This window comes from Stigmatopora argus, chromosome 16 (assembly GCF_051989625.1).
Source record: "Stigmatopora argus isolate UIUO_Sarg chromosome 16, RoL_Sarg_1.0, whole genome shotgun sequence".
NCBI lineage: Eukaryota > Metazoa > Chordata > Actinopteri > Syngnathiformes > Syngnathidae > Stigmatopora > Stigmatopora argus.
Window position 1 is genome coordinate 6206007 of NC_135402.1, and position 24628 is coordinate 6230634.

A 24628-nucleotide genomic window follows, 5' to 3' on the forward strand; every position below is an offset into this window, starting at 1 on the left:
TGTGAATGGCCACAAGTAAGTTAACTTTTTGGCCTAAAAATAAATTGGTCCAGCTCACATGAGATCAAGTTGTCATACACCGAGTTTGACATGACATTAGCTGGCAAAATTTTTAACTTACCCTCTCACCAATGCATTTTTGAATAAACAACTATATATAAATTTCATCCCCAAAAACATGCAAGGTAGGCAGGTTGAACACTATATTTATTGGTTAGCCTGGATAGGCTCCAGCACCCCCTGCGACCCTTTTGAGGATAAGCAGTTGGGAAAATGACTAAATATGAACGTCATTTATTTTGAAAAATGTCCAATTCCAGACATGGTTATGGGTGTAATGGCGTGTTTAGTCGGTGATATAAACTAATTGGTTAGCGTAAGTCTTTTATGAATGACATCAAATAGAAGTCCGTCATCGTAAGGAAATGTCATGCGTGATCCATCCGCGTTGTGTTCGCATGCGCTCAAAGCGACGTGAAAGTAAAACGCCACCATGAGCCAACAAGCCGCCGCTTTACAGAATTACAATCATGAGCTCGTCAATTGTAAGTTTTTGCCCTCTTTTTTAGCACTACACTTCCAATATTCCACTTCATGCCCAAACATGTGCGTGTCGAACTATTATCTACTCATCGCTTGCCTCTGAAGGCGATAGACGTCCAATCCATTTGAACGAGGAGGTTTGGCAGTGAATGATCATGTATCATTGCAAATGAATTCAATCAATTTCAAGTGGGAAATTGGTGCAATTAAGTGCAAGGTGGTCCCCACAGTGGACAGCTATCCTAACGCAGCAGAAAAAAAGTGTTGGTGCACAAATCTGGATTTGAATGAAAAATAACTAAACTATACAAATATAATCAAAACGGGCACAAAATCAATAAAAGAAAAACAGGGGAGACACACCCCCAAAAATAGGCAAAACATTACTTACCGACAAAGGAAAACACAAAACAATACTCCCACAAAAGACATACCAGGTTTATATACACAGACAGGGGCTGATGACAATCACAAACACCTGGGTTACACAAAGGAAGGGTACCTAAGAGGGACACATCAGGCAAAAATGCATACAAATGATGCAGACATTACACACAAGGAAAAAAAACATTCACCAACCCCAATAACGTGACAAAGCAAGCGACAAATATTTTTTGTTCAAAATAATTTTTAAATTCTTAAGTGTATTTTTGTGTTCATATTTTCATAATAATACAGTCAATAAAACAAATTAACGAAATCAAAAGTATTATGAACACAAATACACAAGTTTCTGCCCTAAGTGGCAGTCTTTTTCAATTATTCATCTTCTGTAGCTCTACAGATTTTCTGTTGTTTTTATTTCGCATTTGCACATTCAAAATCCTCGTTTTCTGTCTCCCTTTGAGGTATCGAGGACCTGTGCTCCAAACGGGAAGAATTAAACCGCCAGATCAAGCTGGAGGAAGAGGAGAAGGAACGACTGCAGCACGACATCCGCGTCTTCTCTGGCAAACTGAGCAAAGTCAATGAAAGCCTGGCGCAAAGAATGGCTGCCCGCGCCACCTTCGACCGCACCATCGCTGAGACCGAGTCTGCGTACACCAAGGTCTTTGTTATATGCTTTCTTCAACATTTTCATCAACTAACCAATTTCATGACACCCTAAGTCAGAAATGAGAGCGCAGACAACAAATTCTTCTAAATATTTGATTTATTTGCGGGCTAACGCAGAAGAAAAGCCAATTAACGTATAGATCAGGAGTCACCAACTCCAGTTCTCGAGGGCGCTGATTTTTTTCTCCTCTACTTCGATTATCGTGGCCATGTTTGGTCAACTATATCCGCGATATTCGAGGTATTACTGTATATTGTCATTTTTTTGCAATTTTTTAGTCCTGCACAGGTTGGTGTTAGTTTCATGGCATTTCTTTGTCTTCTGGAACAGATTTTAGAAAGTTCCCAATCACTCCTGAGTGTCCTGAAGCACGAGGCCGGAAACCTCACCAAAGCGTCCGAGCCACGCAAGAAAGAACAATAATTGAAAGCAAGTGGAATTTGAATATCGCATTCAAAGTAATGCTATTGTTTCATTTGATTTTTTCATCACATTATGACTGTAATCAATTACTATAATGGAAGATCCAGGAATCCAACTGTTTTGCACCATACTGAGAAATGTTCCAAAAAATTTATAGTTGACCATTTATGCTAAATGACTTTAATTGGAAAAAAAATCAGTGTGTATTTATATTCCACACACAATGTTTGTTGCATTTCTATTTATTTAGCATACATCTGTCACTTCATTTCTGCTCAAATCATCCACATTTACTTTACACAGCGGAGGCAATGCACGATTATGCGGTCGACAAAAGAAATGAAAAGTAACGTATGGATTAAATTGAATGTTTTATGTACTACTGTGTGTACCCAACACAAACTGCCCATTTTGCAACATAGAGGTGGAAAACATGGATGTCTTTGTTTTGCTATTTGCCACTTGAGGTTGTTGCTGGCGCTGTCCTTGGTCCTATATTTGACTAATGACCAAGAGACCCCCCCAAAGAAACAAAATCCCAAATCCCTCCAAAGTTTAGTAGGTCTTTACAGAAGGCAGGAGTGAACAATGTGTTGTCCCAGTTGGTAAGTCTTTTTAAAAAGACATTTTGAGTGTTAAACCACTCTTGTGATAATAGCAAATTTTTCAAATTTTCCTCATTTCAGTTTGGCAACTAAGTGGTCCTTTTTTTGTATTTCAGATGTTACTATAGTTGTTACATCATCTCCACAGGCTTGTTGGTTATTATATAAAGATCGGATAAGTTTATCTTATAGGGGAAAGATAAAAAATAATAATACATTCATCCATGAGAAGACAGACTGTCATGGTGTGTAAACGTATGTACAGTGGAACGTCCAATGACTTGTTTGGAATTTAAAAATGAATCATGGAATGTATTGTATTTGATTTTTGGACGTTCCACCGTATATGACTGGTATTTAAGAAGCGAAAAAAAAATTGTGGCATGATCCAGGAAGAAGACCAGATCGGACGGAGTGAACTATGAGGCCAACAATCTTTAGATGCAAGTCTAGGCCGTGGCAAGTATACAAAAGTGGACATTGCATCCATCGGCAGTGCGTTTGGAGTGTGCAATTTCATGATTCGTTTCCTTCGATTCCGTATTAAAAAAAAACATGAATTTCTGCAATCAAGTGGGAAAATGTCCTTTTACAGTCAGCTACTGTGTGATAGCTGCAATAAAGAAACCACCTCTTAAGTGCACATAATCTGTCACTGGCTATTCCTTCACATGAGGTGCAAAACAAAGCGAAAAAAAAGCATGACATGAAAATAGTTTCACATCCAAGACTGCATATCATCAATAACAATGGATGACCCCAGTTCGTATTTTAAAAAAATCAGTGCGGACAAGCGGAAAATCAATGTTCATGATGATTATCTAGAGTTACAAACTACAACAATACTGGCCAGGGTTGAATGTAAAGAAGGACTGAGGCCATTACAGCAACACTTTTTCACTTGGCATTACGACTTTTAAAACAACAGAAAGGTGGTGCATTCCTGTCATTTAAAAAAAAAAATCTTCACACGCACAAGCCAAATATCACCATTTATTTGGACTGGACCAGTTTTTCTCCGTGGAATGTGAGAGTATGTGAGGTCCGATGGGGCCAATCAGTCTGAAAAAAAACTACTGCTTCTCTCTAATTTTACACAAAAAACATGATATAAAAGTTGTACACGAGCAGGTCTAAGACATGCAAACTTCAACAGTGAGAAGCAATAAATACAGGAAGAGGCTGCAGAAACATTCGGCCGGCAATACAGACATTTTTGTTGGCAAAGGTCACTTTTTCAAGCATGGATTTTAAAAAAATGAGCATCTGCTACAGAAGGACAAAAAACGTTCTCCAGAGTGCACGTTGACTAAGTTTACACTTGGCCTCCTCAATGTGAAGAATGGTATGGAAGTTTGCCTGCTATCCTACAAACCGTCCTGTATCCTCGATACGGTTTGCCAAAATCACAAATAAAAAGGCAATTAGAAGCTTTAAGTGGTTCAACTGAAACTATGCGTGTATAAAAACAAAACTATGAGTGGCACCTTTAGAGATTTATCTCATACTGATTTACTGCAAGCGAGAGCAAGTAACCTTAAGGTCCGAGATTTGTTTCAGGAGTTTTGTAACACTGTTGCTGTGGAGTCGCCTTCACGTGGTCATTGGCAGTTTTTTTGCTCTATTCGGGCTTTGGACTTTGGGCCCGTTTAACCCGGATGAAAGCGTAAACTTGGATGGAGAGAGGACAAATGTCCAAGATGGGGACGAGCAATCCGTTGCATCAGATGCTTTGACAGATCAACTGCCCGGGAATTTTTTTTTTGGGGGGGAAAGACAGTCCAGCTGCTTTTTAGGTCTGTCGACCAAAATGAAGCTTGATCCGGAGAAGACTGACTTATCCGTCGTGCGGCAATAGTACCGTGGCTGGTGCTCCCCGCGGGGTGTCGGGGAACGTGTGCTCGGGCCCGGCAGTGGTTCAGGTCCAGGTGCAGCAGTCGATCCCGGTGGTTGAGGTGCTACTTTAGTGCTGATTACACACAGTGATCAGAAGTAGAGAGCGGGCTCGCTACTGTAGTCTGACAGAGACGAACTGTCTGCTGGCGTCAACTGAGGGGGGAGCAAAAAAATGTTTAAAGCTCATGATTGGATTGGATTGGATAACTTTATTCATCCCGTATTCGGGAAATTTCGTTGTCACAGTAGTAAGAGGGTGAGGATGCAAAAATAGGAAAGGCCTTTTAGACATAAATAGATAGGTAATAAGTAAGTTAATAAATACATGAATAAATATATAAATAAATAAGCGTGTTGCTGAAATATATATATATATATATATACACATATACATACACATACATATGTATAAACACATATATACATACACATACATGTACAAGCACATATATACATACACATACATATGTATAAGCACATATATACATATACATACACATACATATGTATAAGCACATATATACATACACATACATATGTATAAGCACATATATACATACACATACATATGTATAGATACATATACATACACATACATATGTATAAGCACATATATACTTACACATAGATGTACATGCATGTATACAGTAGATGCAAAGGAAGAAAATATTGTGATTCTCTCACCATGACCTCTTCTGTCATTTGTGTCTCCTTGGAGGGGGCTGCCTTCTTATTAACACTGTCCTCTTGTTTGTATTCCTGCCAAGCGCTGAAATCCATGGAGTGCTTTGGAATGTAGTTGGAGAGGTCTGCACATATTGAAACATGGTACAAAAATGAAGAAGAAGAAAAAACAGTCAGATGGATTGCACGTTTATCTTTGTCAATTGAAGCGGCAGTTTTTAAAAAATACAAATACAAGGCTAGATGAATACCACTTTCAATATTTTGGCTAACTGCTTTCAAAATCTCAGTATTTTCACAATGTAGTTCAGAGTGAGTCCACTTGAGGTCCCTGTGCTACAATTCATAGTCTTTTTACCACATACTTGTCAACTCTAATCTATACAAAGACAATTGATTTAATACACAATATTTTCATTTTTAAATACTTTATAAAATGGTATATAACTTGGTGACAATATAGAAAATGGCCGGATTCACGCTATTCTATTTCAACACATTTGAAAAATGGTCCTTGAAAGCTCAAGGCCAAAGTTTGGAAAGATTTTTTTTTTCTCCATAACATCAGCACTATACACAGCCATATTTAGTGAGCACAAAGTCACCAAACTAGAAATATTTTAAATGGTAACAACTTATCCGTTGCTGCAATTTTCCCCCCTCAGTATCTCACCATTGCTGCTCTTTGTATGTGTGGGCGAGCTCGTGAAACTAGGTCGAGGGATATGGATACGTCCCACCATGCTGGGTGCTTCTTCAGCGACCTTCCCGTCCCGTTTGTCCTCGTCCGCCTCCTCGCCGCTGTCCCAAGCGCTGCTTTCTGATGGATACTCATATGTACTGTGGAGACTTGACTCATTGAAGGAGATCTTGAGCTGGAAGAGACACAAAAAAAAACAATACTGAATGAACTGGCCAACCAAAATGATCCGATTTGTTGTTAACTTGATATTCAACTTATTTTTTTTTCCTGGTAGTTTTAAATAACAAGCAATGAAACTGGAATAGCTCAACTTTTTCTTCACATACAAAGCAAATATTAACATAAAATTAGTTTGTCTTTCACAAACAACCCACATTTTAAAAAAAACCTAACAACCTAAAATAAATGAAAGAAAACAAATACTGAAAAATATAATAAAAAATAACTATGGCATATAAATCAGGGTCTTTTTGGAGGTGTGTATGTAAAAAAAAATCCTATTTGGAGATATTATAGACATGGAATTGCAGAAATGATCAATTTTTTTCTGGCCCAAATTATGTGCAATTTTTGGAAATCAAAGTGGAAATCTGTTTATCTCTACAATGAACCTTCAGCATTGGACACACTTTGAATATCTGTTCACTTTTTGCCAACCTATAGTTAAACTGCACTTCCATCATGTACGATTGAAAAATACTGGGACAGCACATCAGGAAACTGAACCCCGATTTATGATCTTGATCATAAAATCGCAGAGGCCCAAATCATAAATGGCCCTAAAATTTCTTTAAATGAGCTTTCAGTTTGAGCTCTAGAGCAAAATTATTCTGGCAAATTCTAATCCTCTATTTAGCAGCCCCACGTGCCCTGTAATCTGCAGTCAATTACAGTTTAGGTTACAGCTATTGACATATTAAAAAAATATTCACTTTTTTGGAATATATAGCAAAAAATAAAAGACATTTTCAACAGATGGGTGAATTGGTATATGGAGCCCCTTTGTTACACATTCCATGTAGCACACTTGTAGATGAAGACTGTTCACTTGCAGTATTAAAATGTGTCAGGTGTGTTTTCGCTTGTTGCCATTTTATCTGATAATTTCAGTACAGCTAATAAGAGCAACATTTTATTACTTCCTTACGATGCTCTGATAGGTCTTATCGCACGTCACAGCCCTTTGCTCACGATATGTACTTGCCAGGTGTTCTTCTTTGACTCTGCTTTGCGAATCGAGTGTCCAATGTGCACTTGGTTCCATGTGTCTGGCTGCACTATCGTCATTTACTCACTGATGACGCAGCATCTGGAACAACGTGGGGGTGGCTATTTTTTGCAATTTTCCACAGGAAAGACACCACTTGGTGTCATTCTGAAAGTCACTTGTCAAGGCCATTGATGGGCTAGCTCACAAAGAATGGATGTCGACTTAGAAAATAAAAAATATTTTAAACATCGGGTGAATTTTTTTGCTTTTAAATGTACTTTTTCACTCTCATATTGTTTGTATTGACCGCCCAAAACATCAGGTGACTGCTCTTAAAGCACAATACTTTACTCCGCAACCAAGACCTAAATCTGCTCTAATCTTCATCACAATGCAACAAAGCAACAACAGTCTTTCATATTACACACAATTTAAACCTTACGATGAAATATGGAGCATATGATACTGCACGTATGTTACGATATGCCAACCTTGGCTAACAAAACTTTTAGTCAATTACAAATGAAAAATAAAATGACTTCCTGCTTAAGGGCGGTACGTAATTACAAGAACAATTTAAGCAATCGTTAATATGTGACTAGTACTAATAAGACGGTCATAAAGATAAAGATAACGATGTCTCATCAGATAATCAAAAACAGCCCACTTGATTTTGCTTACATATTACAACAAGGCAAAGGGTAGAGTTTCAACTACATAAATTTGCTTTAAAATGGATTTTTCCATCATTTAGTCTTAAATCCGATGACGCATTTTCATGCCCTCGACGTCGTTAGTACTTTGGTTCTGATAATGGCCCCGTTTTTTTTGGGGGGGCTTCTTAGCAAATGGACATCCGGTCTCGGAGGAAGTTTTAAGCAAACAGACAGTCTACGAATAAATCAGGCTCTTCGATGAAACCACTTCCTCAATCACATTTCCTCTTATCCGGTTGGCTAACATCGCTCTCACAAGTGACATAGTCAATTGTCAGATTATAATTTACCAATGAGACCACACTAGGGAAGTAAATATTAATATGCCTGAGTGTTATTGCATACCTGTCAACTTATAAGTTTTTCCCGTATTTTATACGTTTTTTGATCATTTCAAATTGTGTACAAATTTTGTACGGGATTTTTTTAGGTACATTTTTTTGTAAAACCTATATCGTTTGAGGTTGAATGGTATGTTATTGGGAAATTGTGTGACAAGATCTGCCACATGGAGGCTAAAGTGTTTATTTTTTATTTATTTTTATACGTTCATTAGGCTGTGGGGCGCAACACGTGTAAGGCGGGCAACTTTGAAGGGCTCTTCATCCAGCACACTGTGTTTAGTCAGTGAGCTGGGACATGGGCAGACTAACAACGCTTTCATTGTGTGACTTTTGTTTCATATTTATCAAAGACTGGATGCTTCAGTAGGAGCATGAGTGGAAGTGCTAGCTAATGTGTCAATTCAACCTCTTCCCTTTATGAAGCACCGTACTGAAAAGCCTCATTAGGCTTCATTCAAAAATAAAAAAAGAAGAAAAATAGCCTTGTAAACCAGCAGTAAATTAATGCACTCAGAGTATGCACCAGTGTAAATAAGATAGAAAAAGCTCCAGGATGCACCCCACACAAATTAACATTCTCTTCTGAACAAATGAGAATGAACGGGTGAAAAAAACATGATGTTGGATAATAAAGAGGGATCATTTTAAACTGAAATTTTCATACGCCTGTCATATCAATTGGATAGACGTGAGCTGTGCAGGGAATTTCCGAGGCCAACCAACGCACCATAAAAGCGCTTCTGACTAAATACCACTCTGGCTCAGATTCCTTGCTCGTCAAGTTGAACTGCTATGGTAAAATCTGTAACACAAAAGCAGCTTTACATGGCCATTGTGTTGTTTTTAGAATTTTTTTTTGATCTACTGGGTGTGGCCCATGTTCAAAGACATTTTTCAAAATGATGAGGGCAATTGAAATGCCTCTCACCCTAGTTATTGGGATATACATGCAAAGTCCTTATGTTTAAAAGAAGATAAAAAGTTCCCCTGTGCACATCCACAGTAAATAAATCCAAAGCAAAAAATGTCTTTCTATTGTTGCCACGCAATGGCATCTTAAAGGAGATGGGCCCATCAATGTGATTAGAGCTAATCTCCATCCTCGTAGATAATATTAGACTAGCAAAGCATGTGCACCAACTGAGGAATTTAAATGCAGCTGCATATGTGCCTGAAGTAAACAATAATAATAATCATACACAATGCATGCTACAATATTAGTGCAAAGACCTCAACTGTAATATCAAGGGTGCTGAAAACTGCATTATTATTATTATAGTATGTGTTATTATGGTGTTTACTTTAGGGTACCTCCCATTGCAAGGACAATAATAAATAGGTGTTGGTACATTTCAAAACAAATATGAGGTTAGATTAGATAAGAGGACATTTGTTTCTTTAAGACCTTACTCTATTAGGTTCCACGACAGGAATTTTACAATGTGGTGGCTCGATCGGGGATTTAGATGTTTGCAGATCTGAAACGAGCATCTGTGTTTACACTGTCAAGTCTCGAGGTAGTTTGAGCTGGTTCGCTTTGTAGTATCCTCGGTGGGGAAGTGTGTGAGTGTTTGTATAGATTAGATCTCCTTTGCTTGGATAAAAGTAAAAGAAATTGAGGGGGGGAAAACAGCAAGCTTACTTCTTAACAAATGGGTTCGTGGACTAAAAGGGTATACTTCAAAATCAGGAGAAAAAGGCATAGATTTGCTTTGCGTGTCGTGCGGAGTTCAGTTAGCTCAGCATCCCACCAGCCTCCAAAAAAACACTCCACTCCTACCAGTTTCTATTTATGAAGTATTACATGTGACTGAAACCTACACGGTTCTCAAAATAAGTTTAAGACAATATTTGATCAAAATAAAATGTTTGTGCATCAAATATTTTGCATAAACGGCAATTGCAACATTGGCTCGAAGTGGTTGAAGATGAACGGTCTTTAAAACAACATGATAATGGCACATAAAAAGCATCCCGTCCAGGATGTTTTTGACATTTCAATATTTTGCAAGTCATGACGTCAAACTCATGACAGCTTTTTTTATTGCGATATCGACGCTGACATAACAGTGGGTGTGACTCAGACAGAGTGTGTGCGCCTTTATCCGGGAAAGCTAATGGCTTGAATGTCCGCAACCAGTGTTGTCGTGGCGACAGGTGCCATGGTTATATGACAAGGGGGAAATGGGAGAGTAGAAGAGGAGGCAGACCCTCAGAAAGAAGATCAACAGCATAACGTCAATCATCCTGAAAATAATGTTTAAAAACATCTAAACATCAGATAAAATTAAACACGTGCAAATGCCACTTGCAAAATCTTTTGTTAAGGGCTAAAATTGTGAAATTTGGACAAATTTGCCTCAGCAGTTGTTATACCCAAAAGATCAGATTTTTTTGTGATACATATTAAAAAGGTGTTCATTACAATCACAACTCTTGATTTGGCATTCTAATTATCAATACAGCATATATAAATAAAAAAGTCTGTTCAGAATCAGAAGTTTCTCCTACTCATCCACCGTATTTTATTTTTATATATATATTATTGTTATACTGAATAAAACTCCCAAAACTGCTTGAGTGTTAATGTTGTGTTCTTTTCATCCTTTCACTTGTTATTTGGGCGCTCAAACACAGACACACAGTCATATGGGTGCACAAATGCAAACACACACCCTGAATTAAACATGGCTGTCACAAAAGGGCATTGCTATTGAATTCTAATCACACCAACATTGCACTTGTACATGTGTTTGAGCACTCAAATATACATGAATGTATGAATAGTCAGCATTCCTGCTTTATTTGGTTTCCTATTTTGTGAGAATTAGATATGGACGACATTAAATCGGAAAGCAGTAACAGAAATGAAAGTATAAGTTATTCAAAAAAATTCTCAAATTGAACATGAAGTCCTGAAACGTCCCCATTTACAAATAATCACATTAAATGAAGGCATATTTTTACCCCATAGTCACAATGCACATATTGCAAAGGCCATTATTGTCATATTGATATTTTTTCACCTACTGTATATCTATTTTTGCAAAAAGAATTATCTTTATTGCACATTAATACATTTCTGACTTTCTCTATAAATACCACAAAATCATAGCACCGAATATCTCTTCATGATAATATTTTTAAATGAAAATAGAGAAGTTGGGTGCAATGTTTCAGGAAATGTCAGAGATGGGGAATGTCTGCTGGGTGGTGAATAATTAAACACAATGGACTTTCACACCTTTAGACCTGGCGCACGGCATAAGTGCATCAGCGTGCCCTTTTGTTAGCCTTCCTGTGTCACATGGGGTTTTAAACAATTAGCCTATGTCTATTTTTAACTGGGTGTAGACATGGCATTTAAGTTCAGCTAAAACTACACGTACGCGCAATGACAAACAATGGATTGTACAAACATAGACGACTCAATAAGGGCAATGTTAGCTAATGTCAGGTTTGAGTCACTGGCATGGAATTCCTTCAGTAAACTGGCATCCCAATGCCCATTTTTTAGCTGATATCGGAACAGTATAACCGGCAAGATTTAACCATAAAAGTTAGGGACCACAAGAAATCTATCAATCAATAAGATGTCAGCTTCTCTGTGTTGCCATGCCAATATAATTTCCCCAAGGCCCATAACTCATACATTCATTCTAAATCAGGAAAGCTTAATCCAGGAAGGTTACAGTAGACGTAAATAAAAATGAAATTTTTTTTAAAACCAATCAGATTCAAAGGTTAGGTTAATGTTTGTGATTTATGAAGGTTCGAACATGGGAGTCAAGCTCACTTGACCTGCCATCCAGTGATTTACTTTCATTAGAGCATTGTGAGAAAAAAAAGTTTGTCTGTACCCTGGATGGCCATGCTCCAGTGGCATGCAAAAATAGCGGCCCCCCAAATACCCAAACTCTATGCGGGTGCCTTTACCTAATGCCTCATGTTTGTTTACACGATCTAAACTCAAAAACCCGAACATTTTCTGCTTGGTTGAAATGCCTTCACGGCTTCATCCAATTAATCTGGCTGATTTGACATCTAGAAAAGAATGAAGACCGTATTTTCCGGACTATTATTCGCACTTTCTTTCATAGTTTAATACTCAAGTGCGATTTAAATGTTTTTTTCTCTCTGACCTCCGACAGTCTGTTTCTTTTAGGGATATAGTTATGTTAAAAGATGGCCACAAAAGCAAAATAATCAGACCAAACTACTCCACCTGGTATATTATGGATAGACAACTGTGGAAAAAAAGCCCAAACAAACCAAAGAAATTCCAATGACACGTGACTCAATCCTGTCCTATAAATTTAACTAGAAAGCCTTAGTTGATTTTTATGCAAACGCGAGCACATCTTTGTTCAAGAAGCTGCACTTGACCTAGATAGCTTCTCTTGCCAAAAAAAAAAAAGATCACAGGAAGCATGATGCCAGGGGACAAGCCTTATTAACTACTGCACAGAGAAGAACAAAATAAGGGTGGTGCTGGTGGAAAGATATGGATAAAAAGCAGACCAGTGGAGCTTTGGATGACATACCAAGCCCGTAAAATGAGAATAAAAAGCATGACGGGATGAAAATATGTGGAAAGTGGACACAGTAAAATGTCTGGAAAGTATACAGGGAAAGCTCATAATGTGTGGAACATTCTTTTTAAGATTTTTAAAAAAAATGGTGGGTTCTTCTGGAAAAACATGACCCAACCTCAAGCCCATAAATGAGGTTGCTTTAACGCAGGGGTAGAAATGAAGCAAAATTCCACACAAATTATAGCGGTCACAGCTCTCGTAATGCATCTATAATTTGTTGTAATGTCCAGGCCGGAGAAGAAAAAAGGACAAGGAAAAAATTGCCCAAGAGAAATGAGATAAGACAAAGGGCAGAAATGTTACATTGCTGTTGCATTTTGCATATTGGTTTGGCAATCTTGCACTACTCAATGCATGATTATTTTGCGATAAACAAGGCTAAAAATAAGAAAAAAAATCAGGCTATTTTTATCGGCTTAAGGGGAAAAGGTGACACTTTTTACATGACTTGTGTATGACAGTTGATTAGTAAAGAACAGAAAAGGGAATAAATAACTAAATAAAGTCATACGCTCTTTCCATTTGGCACAATGAGGGGAAGGGTGTGTTTATTTCCTTGCACATAAGAAGCTGGCATGGGAAAGCCGAGGATTAAGGCATGCCAGGTCAAGGAAACTCTAAAGCAGGTCAGCGTCTGAGAGGCTGAGACAACCGCCTGCATCTATTTGGAGGCAAATCAATTACCGTATATTCCGCACTATAAGGCGCCCCCAAAAGACAGAAAATACGGCAGTTAAATGTAACTAAAATAAATCTATAGAAAATCTGTATACGTATTCTGTGAGCTTTAAAAAATGGATTTAAAACTGTATTGTCATTGTTAAACGTTGCTTCCATGAAATCCTGAGGGTCCAGACAGCTATGAGTGTCATATAAAGATGCTCAAAAGCAATCGTTCACATGTCCTGATGGCTAATTACGCGAAGCAACTGCCTGATGATGGTCATAAACTCCATGAAGAATGCCTTGCAGACATTAACACTCAACTACAATCTTCTCTCAACAGACAAAAACAGGTTGCAATTATCTAATTATATAAATTATGGGACAAAAATGGGTGTATTTCTGATTTCTGAAAGAAGAGTTGTGACTGAACAGCTTTTACTTTGCACACAGTTGGTGAACACACACCTTTGTGCACTAAAAGCCAAGTGTGTGAATTAGGGGAACCTTTAGATGAGATACTTTTTTTGGATATGTGGCTCAAAATTACAGTTATCTCACAAAATAGTGAAACAGCATGGCTACATGGCTCAGCTACAATGTGGAAAAAAAAAACAAACAATGTTGATATTTTGGACTGCCGCAGACCATCTGTAAGAATTTTTGTCTTCCTCACAGACTAGGTGAATATTTTAGTGCAACAATTGTGAAAAAAATACAGACACCATATTGTTCACCGTTCTTGTAAACAAATGAGCCTTTCTTCACTCATTTCCTGTCAAGAAATCAAAATTTAAATAGTGAGAACAGGGACTGAATGTTCATGTTTGACTGGGCATGACGTCCAAATCATTTTGAGTGGGAGGGGGGAATGAACATTTGTTCACAATCACAGACACTGAATTATGAGTTAAAAGAGTCTGGCTGAAAAGGTTAAAAAAAATCCATTTTCAAATCCCCCCTGCAGTCAAAATGAATTGGACGTCCTGTACCGTCAATGGCAGCCAGAAATTTTTAAAACCTCAATGTAAAAAAATTAATAACACGCTTTAAGATTGGACTTAATATTACAGTCCAACAATATTTGATAAAAGTAAAAGTGTGCACATGAATAAAAGCAGCTGTTAGAGTTTGTGTATATAGATTGAGTTTGTAAATGTTGCCCTTTTGTGTGGTTTGTTTTCATACCTTTTTGCCCAAGGAGCCCGTCTTGGAGAGGCAAGACTTTCCGAGGGAAAGGTACCCACCGATGACCTCAATTTCCTCCACGGCGGGGTAGCGTTTCTTCAGCAATGTCCCCAGCTGACTGTACGGAGCCTGGGGGGACGCGGCCCCCGGTGACGCATCACTTGAGGCATCCTGCTGGGGCTCCGGTGAACCGGGCTTGGCCTCGGGTTCCCCCCGACGTTTGGGCACCACGGTAAAAGTGTTCCCCTTTCTCCTTGATGCCGAGGGGCTGTGACCGGCGACGCGATGAGGGGCTTCCACCTCAATGTCATCAATGTTTGTGACCGGGAGATGATCGGCAGGGGGGGTGACTCCGGGTGAGGAGCGGGGTGAAGGGTCTGGGGAGAGGGCGCGTGGAGAGATGGTGGGTGACGATGGCGAAGAGGGAGGCGACGTCAGGGCAGGTGGGGGGACGGCAGTGGGAGATGGAGACACATTCTGTGAGGGCAATGGCAGGGCAGATGTGGCAACAGAGGAGAATGGGTGGGGCTTAAAAGGCCGAACCACTTCCTTTTCTTCCTGCTTTTTTGTCTCCTTTAGTTTTTGGAGCATGACATTAGGTGTGGACGTGTGGGTAGATCCTGAAACGGGGGGGTCCGCCACCCTGTGAGAGGGGGACGTTTTCACTGGACTGGGCGGAGCCGCGTGGTTACTTTCGTGTGAAGATGTAAGGTGTCGCTTGGGAATGACCGTGAAGGAGTTTTTGGACTGGAGGCGGAGATTTGCCAGGGCCCGCGCCTGAGTATCTCTGTCGGGAATTTGAGAGAGGTCGGGTTTAGGAGACGGACGGATCTCAAAGTCAGGTGACGTGCGTGGCATTTTGGGTGAGACGGACTCGGGACGGACGTTAGGGCTTTGCGTTGATGACGGCGCCTTGGCGTTGAGGGGCATCTCGGGGGTTAACTCGTGCGCCCGGTCTGGTTCATCTCTTGGTGTGACACTTGTCACTCTGTCTCTGTTCTCCTCAAAGCGGTGGCGGAAGGAGGCGACTCCTTTAGAGGATTCAATGGCGTGCTGAGGGCTGCCCGTTTCCAGGACGGGAGAATGTGGCTTCTGTCTGGGAGAACTCTGAAAAAGTGGCAATGGCGTCTGCTTGTTGCCCAGGTTCTTGACCCAGTCACTTCTGGGCTTTGGCATCAAATTCATCTGCGGCTGAGCCCAGGTTCTTTGCCGTCTGCCGGCACTTCCGTCCAGGTCCAGCAGGTTCTCCGTGCTGTGGGATTTGGTATGCAGCTTCCCATAGTTGGAGTCAAACTTCTGCAGGATTCGGCTCACCATCCCTTGGCCTTCGCTCGCTTCGTAAGATGGGTCCCTGTGGTTGGGCCGACCGATGGTACTGAGGTTCTCCTCACTTTTGCTTAACGTGGTGTCATAAATGACCACTTCCTTGGCTCTTATCTCAGTCACGGCTGTCCCTCTCCTCTCCAAGAGATCGTTGACAGAGCTATAGCCGTTGTGTTGCCAAAGAGGACTTTTGACTTCTTCTCCGTCTTGGACATAATCGGGATCCGACTCGATGATGAGGATGTTGTCGGCTCTGATAGTCCGTATGCCGGGAACGTTACCGTAGAGCTCTAAAATGTGCTGGATGGGACGAGTAGCGTTCTCCCGGTCCTGCCGCCTCCTTCGCTCCTTCTCCAGCTTGATGAAGGGGTTCTCCTCCAACGGCCCCAGACTCTCCTGGAGCACCAAGCTCTCCTGGCCGTCAAAGGGGGCCCTCGCCGTCCCTTCGGCTCCCCCCGGTGCTGCCTCTTTGTTATTGGCGAAGTGCTGGCTTGCCGGCGTGATGGAATAGTTCCGTGAGGGGTGAGCGTCGTCTCGGTCTCGATCTCGATCTCGATCTCGGGTCGGGCCGCCGTTGCCGTTGCCTCCGTTGATCGTCTGCTCCCCGTTGCTTCGTTTCGGACTCCCACCTGCGCCATTCTCCGCCGCTGCTGCTCCCCCAGACCCTCCGCTCTTCGCCTTCCTCCTCTCCAAGATCTCACGCTTCCAGGCCGGCATCCTCGGGCTCTCTTGCCCCGTCTCTTTACGGGCGTACCTTAGCTCTCCTCCGCCAGACATGGCCATCGCCGGAGCTGCGAGGAAGGGAGGTGAAGAGTCGGGCTTCGATGCGGTCTGGCCGCGGCCCGGTGCGGCTACGTCAACTGCGTCCAGCTGTAGCTGCAGCAAGGTTCAGAGTGCGGTCCCACACATTTCTCCACCCTCTTTTTTTTCTTTTTTTTTGTTTCTTTAATCTCACCGCTTCCTTAGTTTCCCTGTTTGCATAGCTCTCCGTGAACGCCGCCCCGCCTCCCCACAGCAGCAAAGGCGAGTTCCAGGTTCCTATTCTCTTCCTGATTGGCTGCTTTGTCCTGCAGACACACCCATTTCGTCACTGTGGCGCAAAGCACTCCTGTTTCTATTGTTGACTAGGCCCGTGTGACCTATCAATCAAACGATGTAGCGTTCACGTTCACCTGACGTCTCCCCGTGAAAAACAGAGACCGTCGTAAAGAACTGGCTACGATTTTCAATTTTAATCCAAGCGCACCTCCTTTGAAAATTGCCCTCTAAACTTTTAGTTGGCGTTTTGTTTGTCCTTTGGCGGTGTTAATTCTAGCTATCAATATGGCCTGCCATGCAAATAAGAATTGATTCACGAATAAATGGAAAATCCAGAACTGGGTGGAGGTATGACTTCATCCAGTATGTCGCCAATCCCACCTGTCGATAATCCGGTTGAACACGTGACGTGGGAAGGGGATTGGTTTGTATGAATCAGCACACTAAGGACTGTATACAAGTGATTACTGTACTTCATGAAACTTTCATCACCAAGCCTTTGTGGCATAATGAGCCCAGTGACAAAGAGTACGAAAGGGCATATTTTATCTTCCAAAGGAATTTCAAAGGCTAGTACTCCACCCCAGTTTCTTGTTGATAGTCAAATCCTTGTCTCTTGGTTTGATTTTAGGCATTTTATGTAAACATGTACATAACATCGTCTCAAAAATAAATTAAAATACTTCTTACTCCTGATTTAGTCAGTCTAAAATTACAATATTTGCATTTTTACAAAAAAAAATAGATGGGTCCTGACGACTTGAAATAAAAATATTTGTAAATCAAAACAGGGATTTGATGATTTACCCAAATGTGATTGTTTTTCAATTTGCAAGCATTTAGCGCCCTCTTGTGGTTAAGAATACAATACCCTTGCCCTTGGTTGAACTACGTCCCATCGTTCCTCACGTTCAAAATGCGTTTAAATATAGGTTTATTTACATCCCATTTACAGAAAAAGATGAAAAAAACGTACATATCTTATCTTATTGCAAATACTTAAAATTTTCACATAACTCTCATTCAAAAATTTAAAGACATGCAGAACAAACAGCATAAAATTGAAAAAAAAATACAAGGGGAAATAGTGAAAAGAATGCCATTTCAAATAAAGCTGCCTCCCTAAACATTCTTTTCATTTGTGTTAATACCATAGTAGACCATAGGCAAAAAAATGTAATACACCCACAAAGTCTCAAGTTTTTTTGAGACAAAAACCATTCATCTTGGTGCATGTTTACTGCCATGTTCCTTATCCCAATGTCTCACTATGCATTGCACAGATGTGCATTTAAAAAAAACATAAACCTCGCATTTGCTTTCACGTTTGTGACCCAAATATTCCCAACTGATGCAGACAGAAGTAGAGATTTCGCCATAATAAAGCAGACATTTTTAAGTGTTGAACACCAACATTGAAAGTTTTTGTTCCATCTGAAATACAGACAGGAATAAAAACAGTGTGCAAATCATGAAACGCTGAGCTACGACACATCTAATGTACATTCACAAATAAAAAGGATGCCAAAGAGCAAAACAAAAACATCACTGTTATGCGCTCAATCTCTCAATGGCAAAATTTAAGACGCTCTTCTCACTTGTAAAGATGATCTGAAAACCTTCTCAGTTAACCCGACATGCTCTTATCATCAGCAATTGCAGAAGGATGAACAGCGGCGAGACGATTAGTCCGTACCCGAGGTCTCTAGCCTGTTCTTGTTCCGCCAGTTTCTGACACAGCAGCACCTCACACACCAGCTTCAGGCTGAGCATGGTCAGCACCCAGAGCAGCCGCAGCACCGCCAGGCGTTTCTCATTCTCCTGGTAAAGGCGAATGGACACTATGGCCGTGAAGTAGGTGCTGAGACCGTCCGCGGCAAACAGCGGGACAAACACCAGCCACCAGCTCAACCTGGGGGTGAACATGTCTACTCGCAGCGCAACCAGCATGCTGAAGACCAGCAAAGCAAATAAGTGGAGAAAGAGTTCGAACGTGGCGAAACCTAGCCACTGCACAAGTTCACGCAGGGAGAACAGCATGATGGAGGATTTTGGAGGTCCGGCAAGAGATGGGGTGCTTGAGGAGAAGTCACCTGACTTGCCAAATGGGTCTGGTCAGGGGAGTTGATGGATTTTATAAAGGAGAGATTTCACGTTTGCTCCATGTTTGAATCCACCCAGAGGCCAGAAGTGCTCCCAGTGTCAGGCAATTAGGAAACATTCCTAGAAAACAACGTCAATATAATTAGAGAAAAGCAGGATGCTTTAAACAGTTTCACGAAGTCGAGAAACTGCAACATTCTGAACCTACATGCACATGTCTCGCTAAAATACACATTTTAAAATGTCATTTTCTAAGTAGGCTAGATCAGGTAACGGGAAAAAAACAGCAAAAGTAGACGTCGATAGCTTCACATTGTAGCCAAGTCGTAGCATGCTAACCAACTTAAGCTAACCCCACAATATCAGATAGGATATAATCTGCTATTTCAGACGAATCATTAGTTGACATGTATGGAAATGGGACTATGCGACTCACATCACTTCACCTTCATACGTGTGGAGTACTTTCTCTTTCATATAGCGCAATATGGAAAGAAACAATGCCCAATGCTAATGTGCCTTTAGCGTTACCATTTTCTGCTCACCGTTCTGAATATATCGCGAGAATTCCATCTGCGAGCATGGTAGCCGAGAAGACCACATCACACTGGCGTCCGCAATGAAACAAATGTCTTCTTCAAATTTAAAATTAGAGTCCAATATATTGCATTTTAAAATTATTTCATTAAATGATAATATATAATGCGCGTCGCCATGTAATAATACGATGTGTTTTGTTTTTGTTCCAACCAAGTCGCTAGGGGGCGATAACACTAGTCTGTGAGTTCTTGACAGTGTGAGTCGAGGCTAAAGAAGAAACAAGCATTCACCTCACTGTCAGAGTCGCACTCTTAAAGTCTACCACTTCCTTCAAGTAAGTGCAGTTTTAATATACTATCCACTTTAGTAGTGTTATATTGGGATTAGTTGTTTGGTCTAAAATTGTATTGCATATGTTTAAAAAAGATTTTTGGGCCGATCTGATTACTCACTTGAGTGAATTCACGCCTTTTTTACAACGTCCTTAACACTAATGCACTCTAATGAACAACATGGGTCAAACATTGACAGTTATTTCGTCCTGGATGAGTTTTTACTTCAATCTAACTTTTGAAATCATTTCATTTTATGATTGAATCTGCCAAATTTTATACATTATAATTAAAATCTATATTTAAGATATAACAGAAAATACATATTACATTATACAGAAAATAAAAACAATTAATATTACAGTACACTTGGGCAAACCTGCCTAATGTGAGAATAGATGTTTTGAGTTTTGACACCATATACTTTTTCTTGATTTTAATTGATTCTGTTTTAAGTTGGTGCATTTTAAAAAATAATTTTATTTTTATTCTAAACTAACAACTAAAGGAAAATATTAAACCATTTTACTGTTCTTAGTTAAGATAAAGTAATGATTAATAGAACATTTTTACTAAATGTATTTTGAACCATTAATAATCAAAAATGCCCAATAACAAAGATACCACACTAAGTTAAAGTAAATAAATATTCATGCTTATACATCCAGCATTCATTTTTTTGTTTCATTAAAAAAAAAATATTTTTGCTCTGTTCATCGTTTTGAATTGTCTGTTTCAAGGTCAAGATGCAGACACCAGCGCAGTCCATCATTCATAGTGGCTACTTCCACCCAACACTCAGATACTGGCAGACCTGTGCTACAAATATAAAACCTGAAAACTTAATCTACCCAATTTTCATCACGTAAGTTTTCCCTCAAATGAATGCAAGGCAAAGGAAGTGTGGGGTATTTTATTGCTAGTTAATTGCTCAATGTTGTAATTTTAAAGTATGTCTTAGTCTTACATTGTCTTTTTCCACTCCTTTAGAGACAGTGCCGATGCAGTGGAGCCCATTGGTAGCCTGCCTGGACTAGCCAGGTAAGAAACTTGCAAAAACATCCAAATCCAACAATTTATTTAAATCATACAATTGTGTTTTCTATCCAGATATATAATTGGATTGGATTGGATTGGATAACTTTATTCATCACATATTCGGGAAATTTCATTGTGACAGTAGTAATGGTAGCATTTGCACAAAACAGCACATGTCTTGGAGGGTGTTGTCCTAAGATAATAAAAAAAAGGAGAGAACAAACTCGAGTCAGGGTGGATCGAGTACCAACTACTGTTTCTGGACATAGATAAGATGAGTGTGTGTTAGAGACAAACTGGTAAAATTGCTGTTTTGAAACTTGGCGGTGAAATTCACACAAGTGTAGCTAAATTTTTTCACAGTATATAGTAAAGTAGTTTTACCAATCCAAATGTTTGGTAGTGTTTGCATAGGTCAGAATGCTGTAATTGCACTTTTGTTACAGATGGAGATAATAATACATGAAACCGATTAACTGACTGTTGAGAATTCAATTATGTTAAATTGGATAATTGGTAGAGCGCAGTACTTGCTGCAACCCCCCTCATGCGTGGTTATTAATTTATTCTGAACTAGTGTGTTGCAAGTCTTTGTCCGGGCATAGTGGAAAAAGTCAAATATGAATCCATAAGCTTTAGGTATTAGTAGCGATTATTTGTTGAGTTAGTTTTGGTTTCAAGGAATAAAATCAAAGCAGACAGAAGGACATGTATTCCTGCTCATATAGTATCCAACAACCTTTACACCAGTACAATAAGTAATCTACCCAATCATGTTGCATGATTTTGTATTTTATATGATTTTGCATATTCCCTTTTGTAGATATGGGGTGAACAAACTGGAGGGAATGCTGCAGCCACTTGTAGAGAACGGCCTAAAATGTGTGCTGATCTTTGGGGTCCCGGCAAATATAGAAAAGGTTTGTACAGTGAGGACTTAAAAAAGGGGGGGATACAACAAAAAATGAATTCTAAGAATTTGGAAATAATTTGCACTCATATGTAGATTGAATCATTATGTGAAGGTGTAATACTTGTACTCAGTGACATTTTTTTTAATTTTCTATAGAATTCAGTCTTAGGAATTTTTACACATTGTATCATATGAAAGGCCTTAGCGAAAAGCTGAATTTATTTTGATCTTGAGAATATAACTCTGAATGATGCTGGTTTTTTTGTGGATCAGGATGAAAGTGGTTCAGGGGCAGACACTGATGACACGCCAGCCGTGATGGCCGTAAAGAAGATCAGATCCTTGTTTCCCGACCTGTTGGTGGCTTGTGACGTTTGCTTGTGTCCTTACACGTCACACGGTCATTGTGGTCAGTGTCTTTTTGTATAATCCACTTTCACTGGCCAGAACTTTTGTTATAGATACATTCCAGGATGAACCTCACTCAGCCTTTTATTCGTTAGCGGGGAGGTTGTAAGCAAGCAATATGAGCAAACAGACTTACATTGAAGGGGAAAACTTATTTTCTAGGTTGGGTTGGAAATATAGTATATATTTTATGACATTTTCCAGGTATACAAACAGTGGTAAAGAGCCCAGTGCATTTGGCTCAGAATATTTCAGTATATTTGAATTTCTTTCCAAGGTATCTTAAATGAAGATGGTTCTCTGAATAATGATATGAGCTGCTTGAGACTGGCAGAAGTGGCACTGTCCTACGCCAAAGCTGGTAAAAAGATTTTTTTGGGTGGCTTTTATTGTGAGGTATTGATTGTGTGACTGGTCAGAATATTTTTTTTAATGTTAAATAATTATGAATACTCTTGGCCATGGTTTTCTGCAGGTTGTCACATTATTGCTCCCTCTGATATGATGGATGGGAGAGTTGGAGCCATAAAACAAGCGCTGCTTTCTAATGGTTTAGGAAACAGGGTAAGTTGGACAACTATTGCTAATGTTTTCCCACTAGTTCAAATGACATACTAGATCATATTTGTCTTTAACTACAGGTTTCAGTGCTGAGCTACAGTGCTAAATTTGCCTCATGTTATTACGGTCCTTTCAGGTAAGTAAATATGGGATGTGAACACATCTATTTGCTTTTAAATTTTGAATCAATGTCTATTCAGAGATGCTGCACAGTCCAAGCCAGCTTTTGGGGACAGGCGCTGCTATCAGCTCCCTCCTGGAGCGAGAGGTCTTGCTATCCGGGCTGTGGTAAATCATTTTGATAAGGATAGATAGTTCTAAATGTTGGATCAATCCAATATAAATTCAGAATGAACCTAAAATGCGCTATGAACTTTTACAAAGGTTTAAGGAAATATCCGTTCATACCTGAAAGCTAAATATTAAGTCACTTCATCTTGGTTAATTGTGTCCATTTTATTTAAATATTTACAATGCTGAAGTTTGTAATACTGTTCTCTCTCTCAGGAGCGAGATGTAAGAGAAGGAGCTGATATGTTGATGGTAAAACCAGGTCTGCCATATTTGGACATTGTGAGAGAAGTCAAAGACAAGGTTTGTTTTATTGATGACAGCATCACCGTGCTACATACTGGCTTTTAAAACTATTGTACGTCATTCGGCCATGTTTTTAGTTTATTTAATTTTTCTTCCAGTTCCCCACACATCCTCTTGCTGTATATAATGTGTCGGGCGAGTTTGCCATGATGTGGCATGGAGCGCAAGCTGGAGCCTTTGACCTGAAAGCCGCCGTCATGGAAGCTATGACCGCTTTTCGCAGAGCAGGTGAGCATAAGATGTGGGATGTTAAAGGAACAATCATTGCATTTACTGCATTGCAGTGGGTGGAAAGCCCTGAGGAGGAAAGCCTTTATCTAAGTTTTGGTGGAATATTATTCCCTCCAAGGGAACGGCAGGCTCTTTTTTTGTTCCCTCATCATGTTTACATGCAGGCAGAATTTGAAATAGTATGTTCAATATTGCGTTTTTTCTTTAGACACTATCCATTACATGCGTGAGGGTACAGAGTTGTCAATCAATTGGTGTACAGGCCTACTATTTGAGAAGGACTGTTTCAGGGTGATAAGAGTCTTCCTGTTTTTTTTTTCATTTGTGCCTCATTGGTTTTATCCTTGTTCAAAGGTGCGGACATTATTATCACCTACTACACTCCTCAGTTGCTCAACTGGCTGAAAGAATGAAGACGTGAACCTCCACTGAGAAGCCGTTGTTACCTTTTAAAGCAAATGACCAAAAAGCTGCATTTGAAAATGTTAGGCCTTTGGCACATTTTATACATCTGGGCATTTATTTGAAGTCTGTGTTGGGAAAGCTGGGCTATACATTAAAAAAAACACTTATGTTTAGAGCGACCATCCCCAGCTTTGTACCACAATAGAGTTGAATGCAATATAACTGTTTAATTTGTATAATACCTTTTTGTACTATATGGGAAGCTGTGCAAACTGTACTGACACACCGGAGAGTTATACATGTGCTCAATTCAACACTTCGCAAAAAATCATTTAAGTTCACCGATGAACTTTGTAATGTATTGTGAGTTACTGCTGTTTTATTCCCTCTATATGCCATGAATTCCCTTAAATAAAATGGATATTTTTAAAAGCAAGTGAATATGTTTTACTTTTGCCACCTGAAGTAAAGTAAGAAATCAACTTACCTTATTGACTCTGGACTGCATAGGT

At 39.7% G+C, this 24628-nt stretch overlaps 4 protein-coding genes across 6 annotated transcripts; 2 read left to right on the forward strand and 2 right to left on the reverse strand.

Moving 5' to 3' along the window:
- The first annotated feature begins 493 nt into the window (after positions 1–493).
- On the forward strand, positions 494–3264 carry LOC144090463 (microtubule nucleation factor SSNA1-like). Its single transcript, XM_077621913.1, has 3 exons — positions 494–545; positions 1392–1591; positions 1931–3264. The coding sequence occupies exons 1-3, from the start codon at positions 494–496 to the stop codon at positions 2021–2023; spliced, it is 345 nt and encodes a 114-aa protein (XP_077478039.1). The 3' UTR covers positions 2024–3264.
- Positions 2250–16975, reverse strand: tprn (taperin). The gene is made up of 4 exons (XM_077621908.1): positions 14628–16975; positions 5882–6083; positions 5209–5333; positions 2250–4677 (listed from the first exon to the last, which is right to left on the reverse strand). The coding sequence occupies exons 1-4, from the start codon at positions 16731–16733 to the stop codon at positions 4615–4617; spliced, it is 2496 nt and encodes an 831-aa protein (XP_077478034.1). The 5' UTR covers positions 16734–16975; the 3' UTR covers positions 2250–4614.
- A 930-nt stretch (positions 16976–17905) lies between these two features.
- On the reverse strand, positions 17906–19851 carry tmem203 (transmembrane protein 203). Of its 3 annotated transcripts, none has more exons than XM_077621912.1 (2): positions 19637–19851; positions 17906–19211 (listed from the first exon to the last, which is right to left on the reverse strand). In XM_077621912.1, the coding sequence occupies exon 2, from the start codon at positions 19026–19028 to the stop codon at positions 18612–18614; it is 417 nt and encodes a 138-aa protein (XP_077478038.1). In that variant the 5' UTR covers positions 19029–19211; positions 19637–19851; the 3' UTR covers positions 17906–18611. The 3 variants fall into 3 exon arrangements, with proteins under 3 accessions (XP_077478038.1, XP_077478036.1, XP_077478037.1); XM_077621910.1 differs by having other exon boundaries at positions 19528–19644; XM_077621911.1 differs by having other exon boundaries at positions 19538–19643.
- Positions 19757–24552, forward strand: alad (aminolevulinate dehydratase). Its single transcript, XM_077621909.1, has 12 exons — positions 19757–19965; positions 20704–20828; positions 20954–21004; positions 21825–21921; positions 22188–22323; positions 22600–22683; positions 22798–22886; positions 22964–23019; positions 23084–23171; positions 23391–23477; positions 23579–23708; positions 24066–24552. Exons 2-12 carry the CDS (start codon positions 20710–20712, stop codon positions 24122–24124), a joined length of 996 nt encoding a protein of 331 aa, XP_077478035.1. The 5' UTR covers positions 19757–19965; positions 20704–20709; the 3' UTR covers positions 24125–24552.
- Positions 24553–24628: the final 76 nt, after the last annotated feature.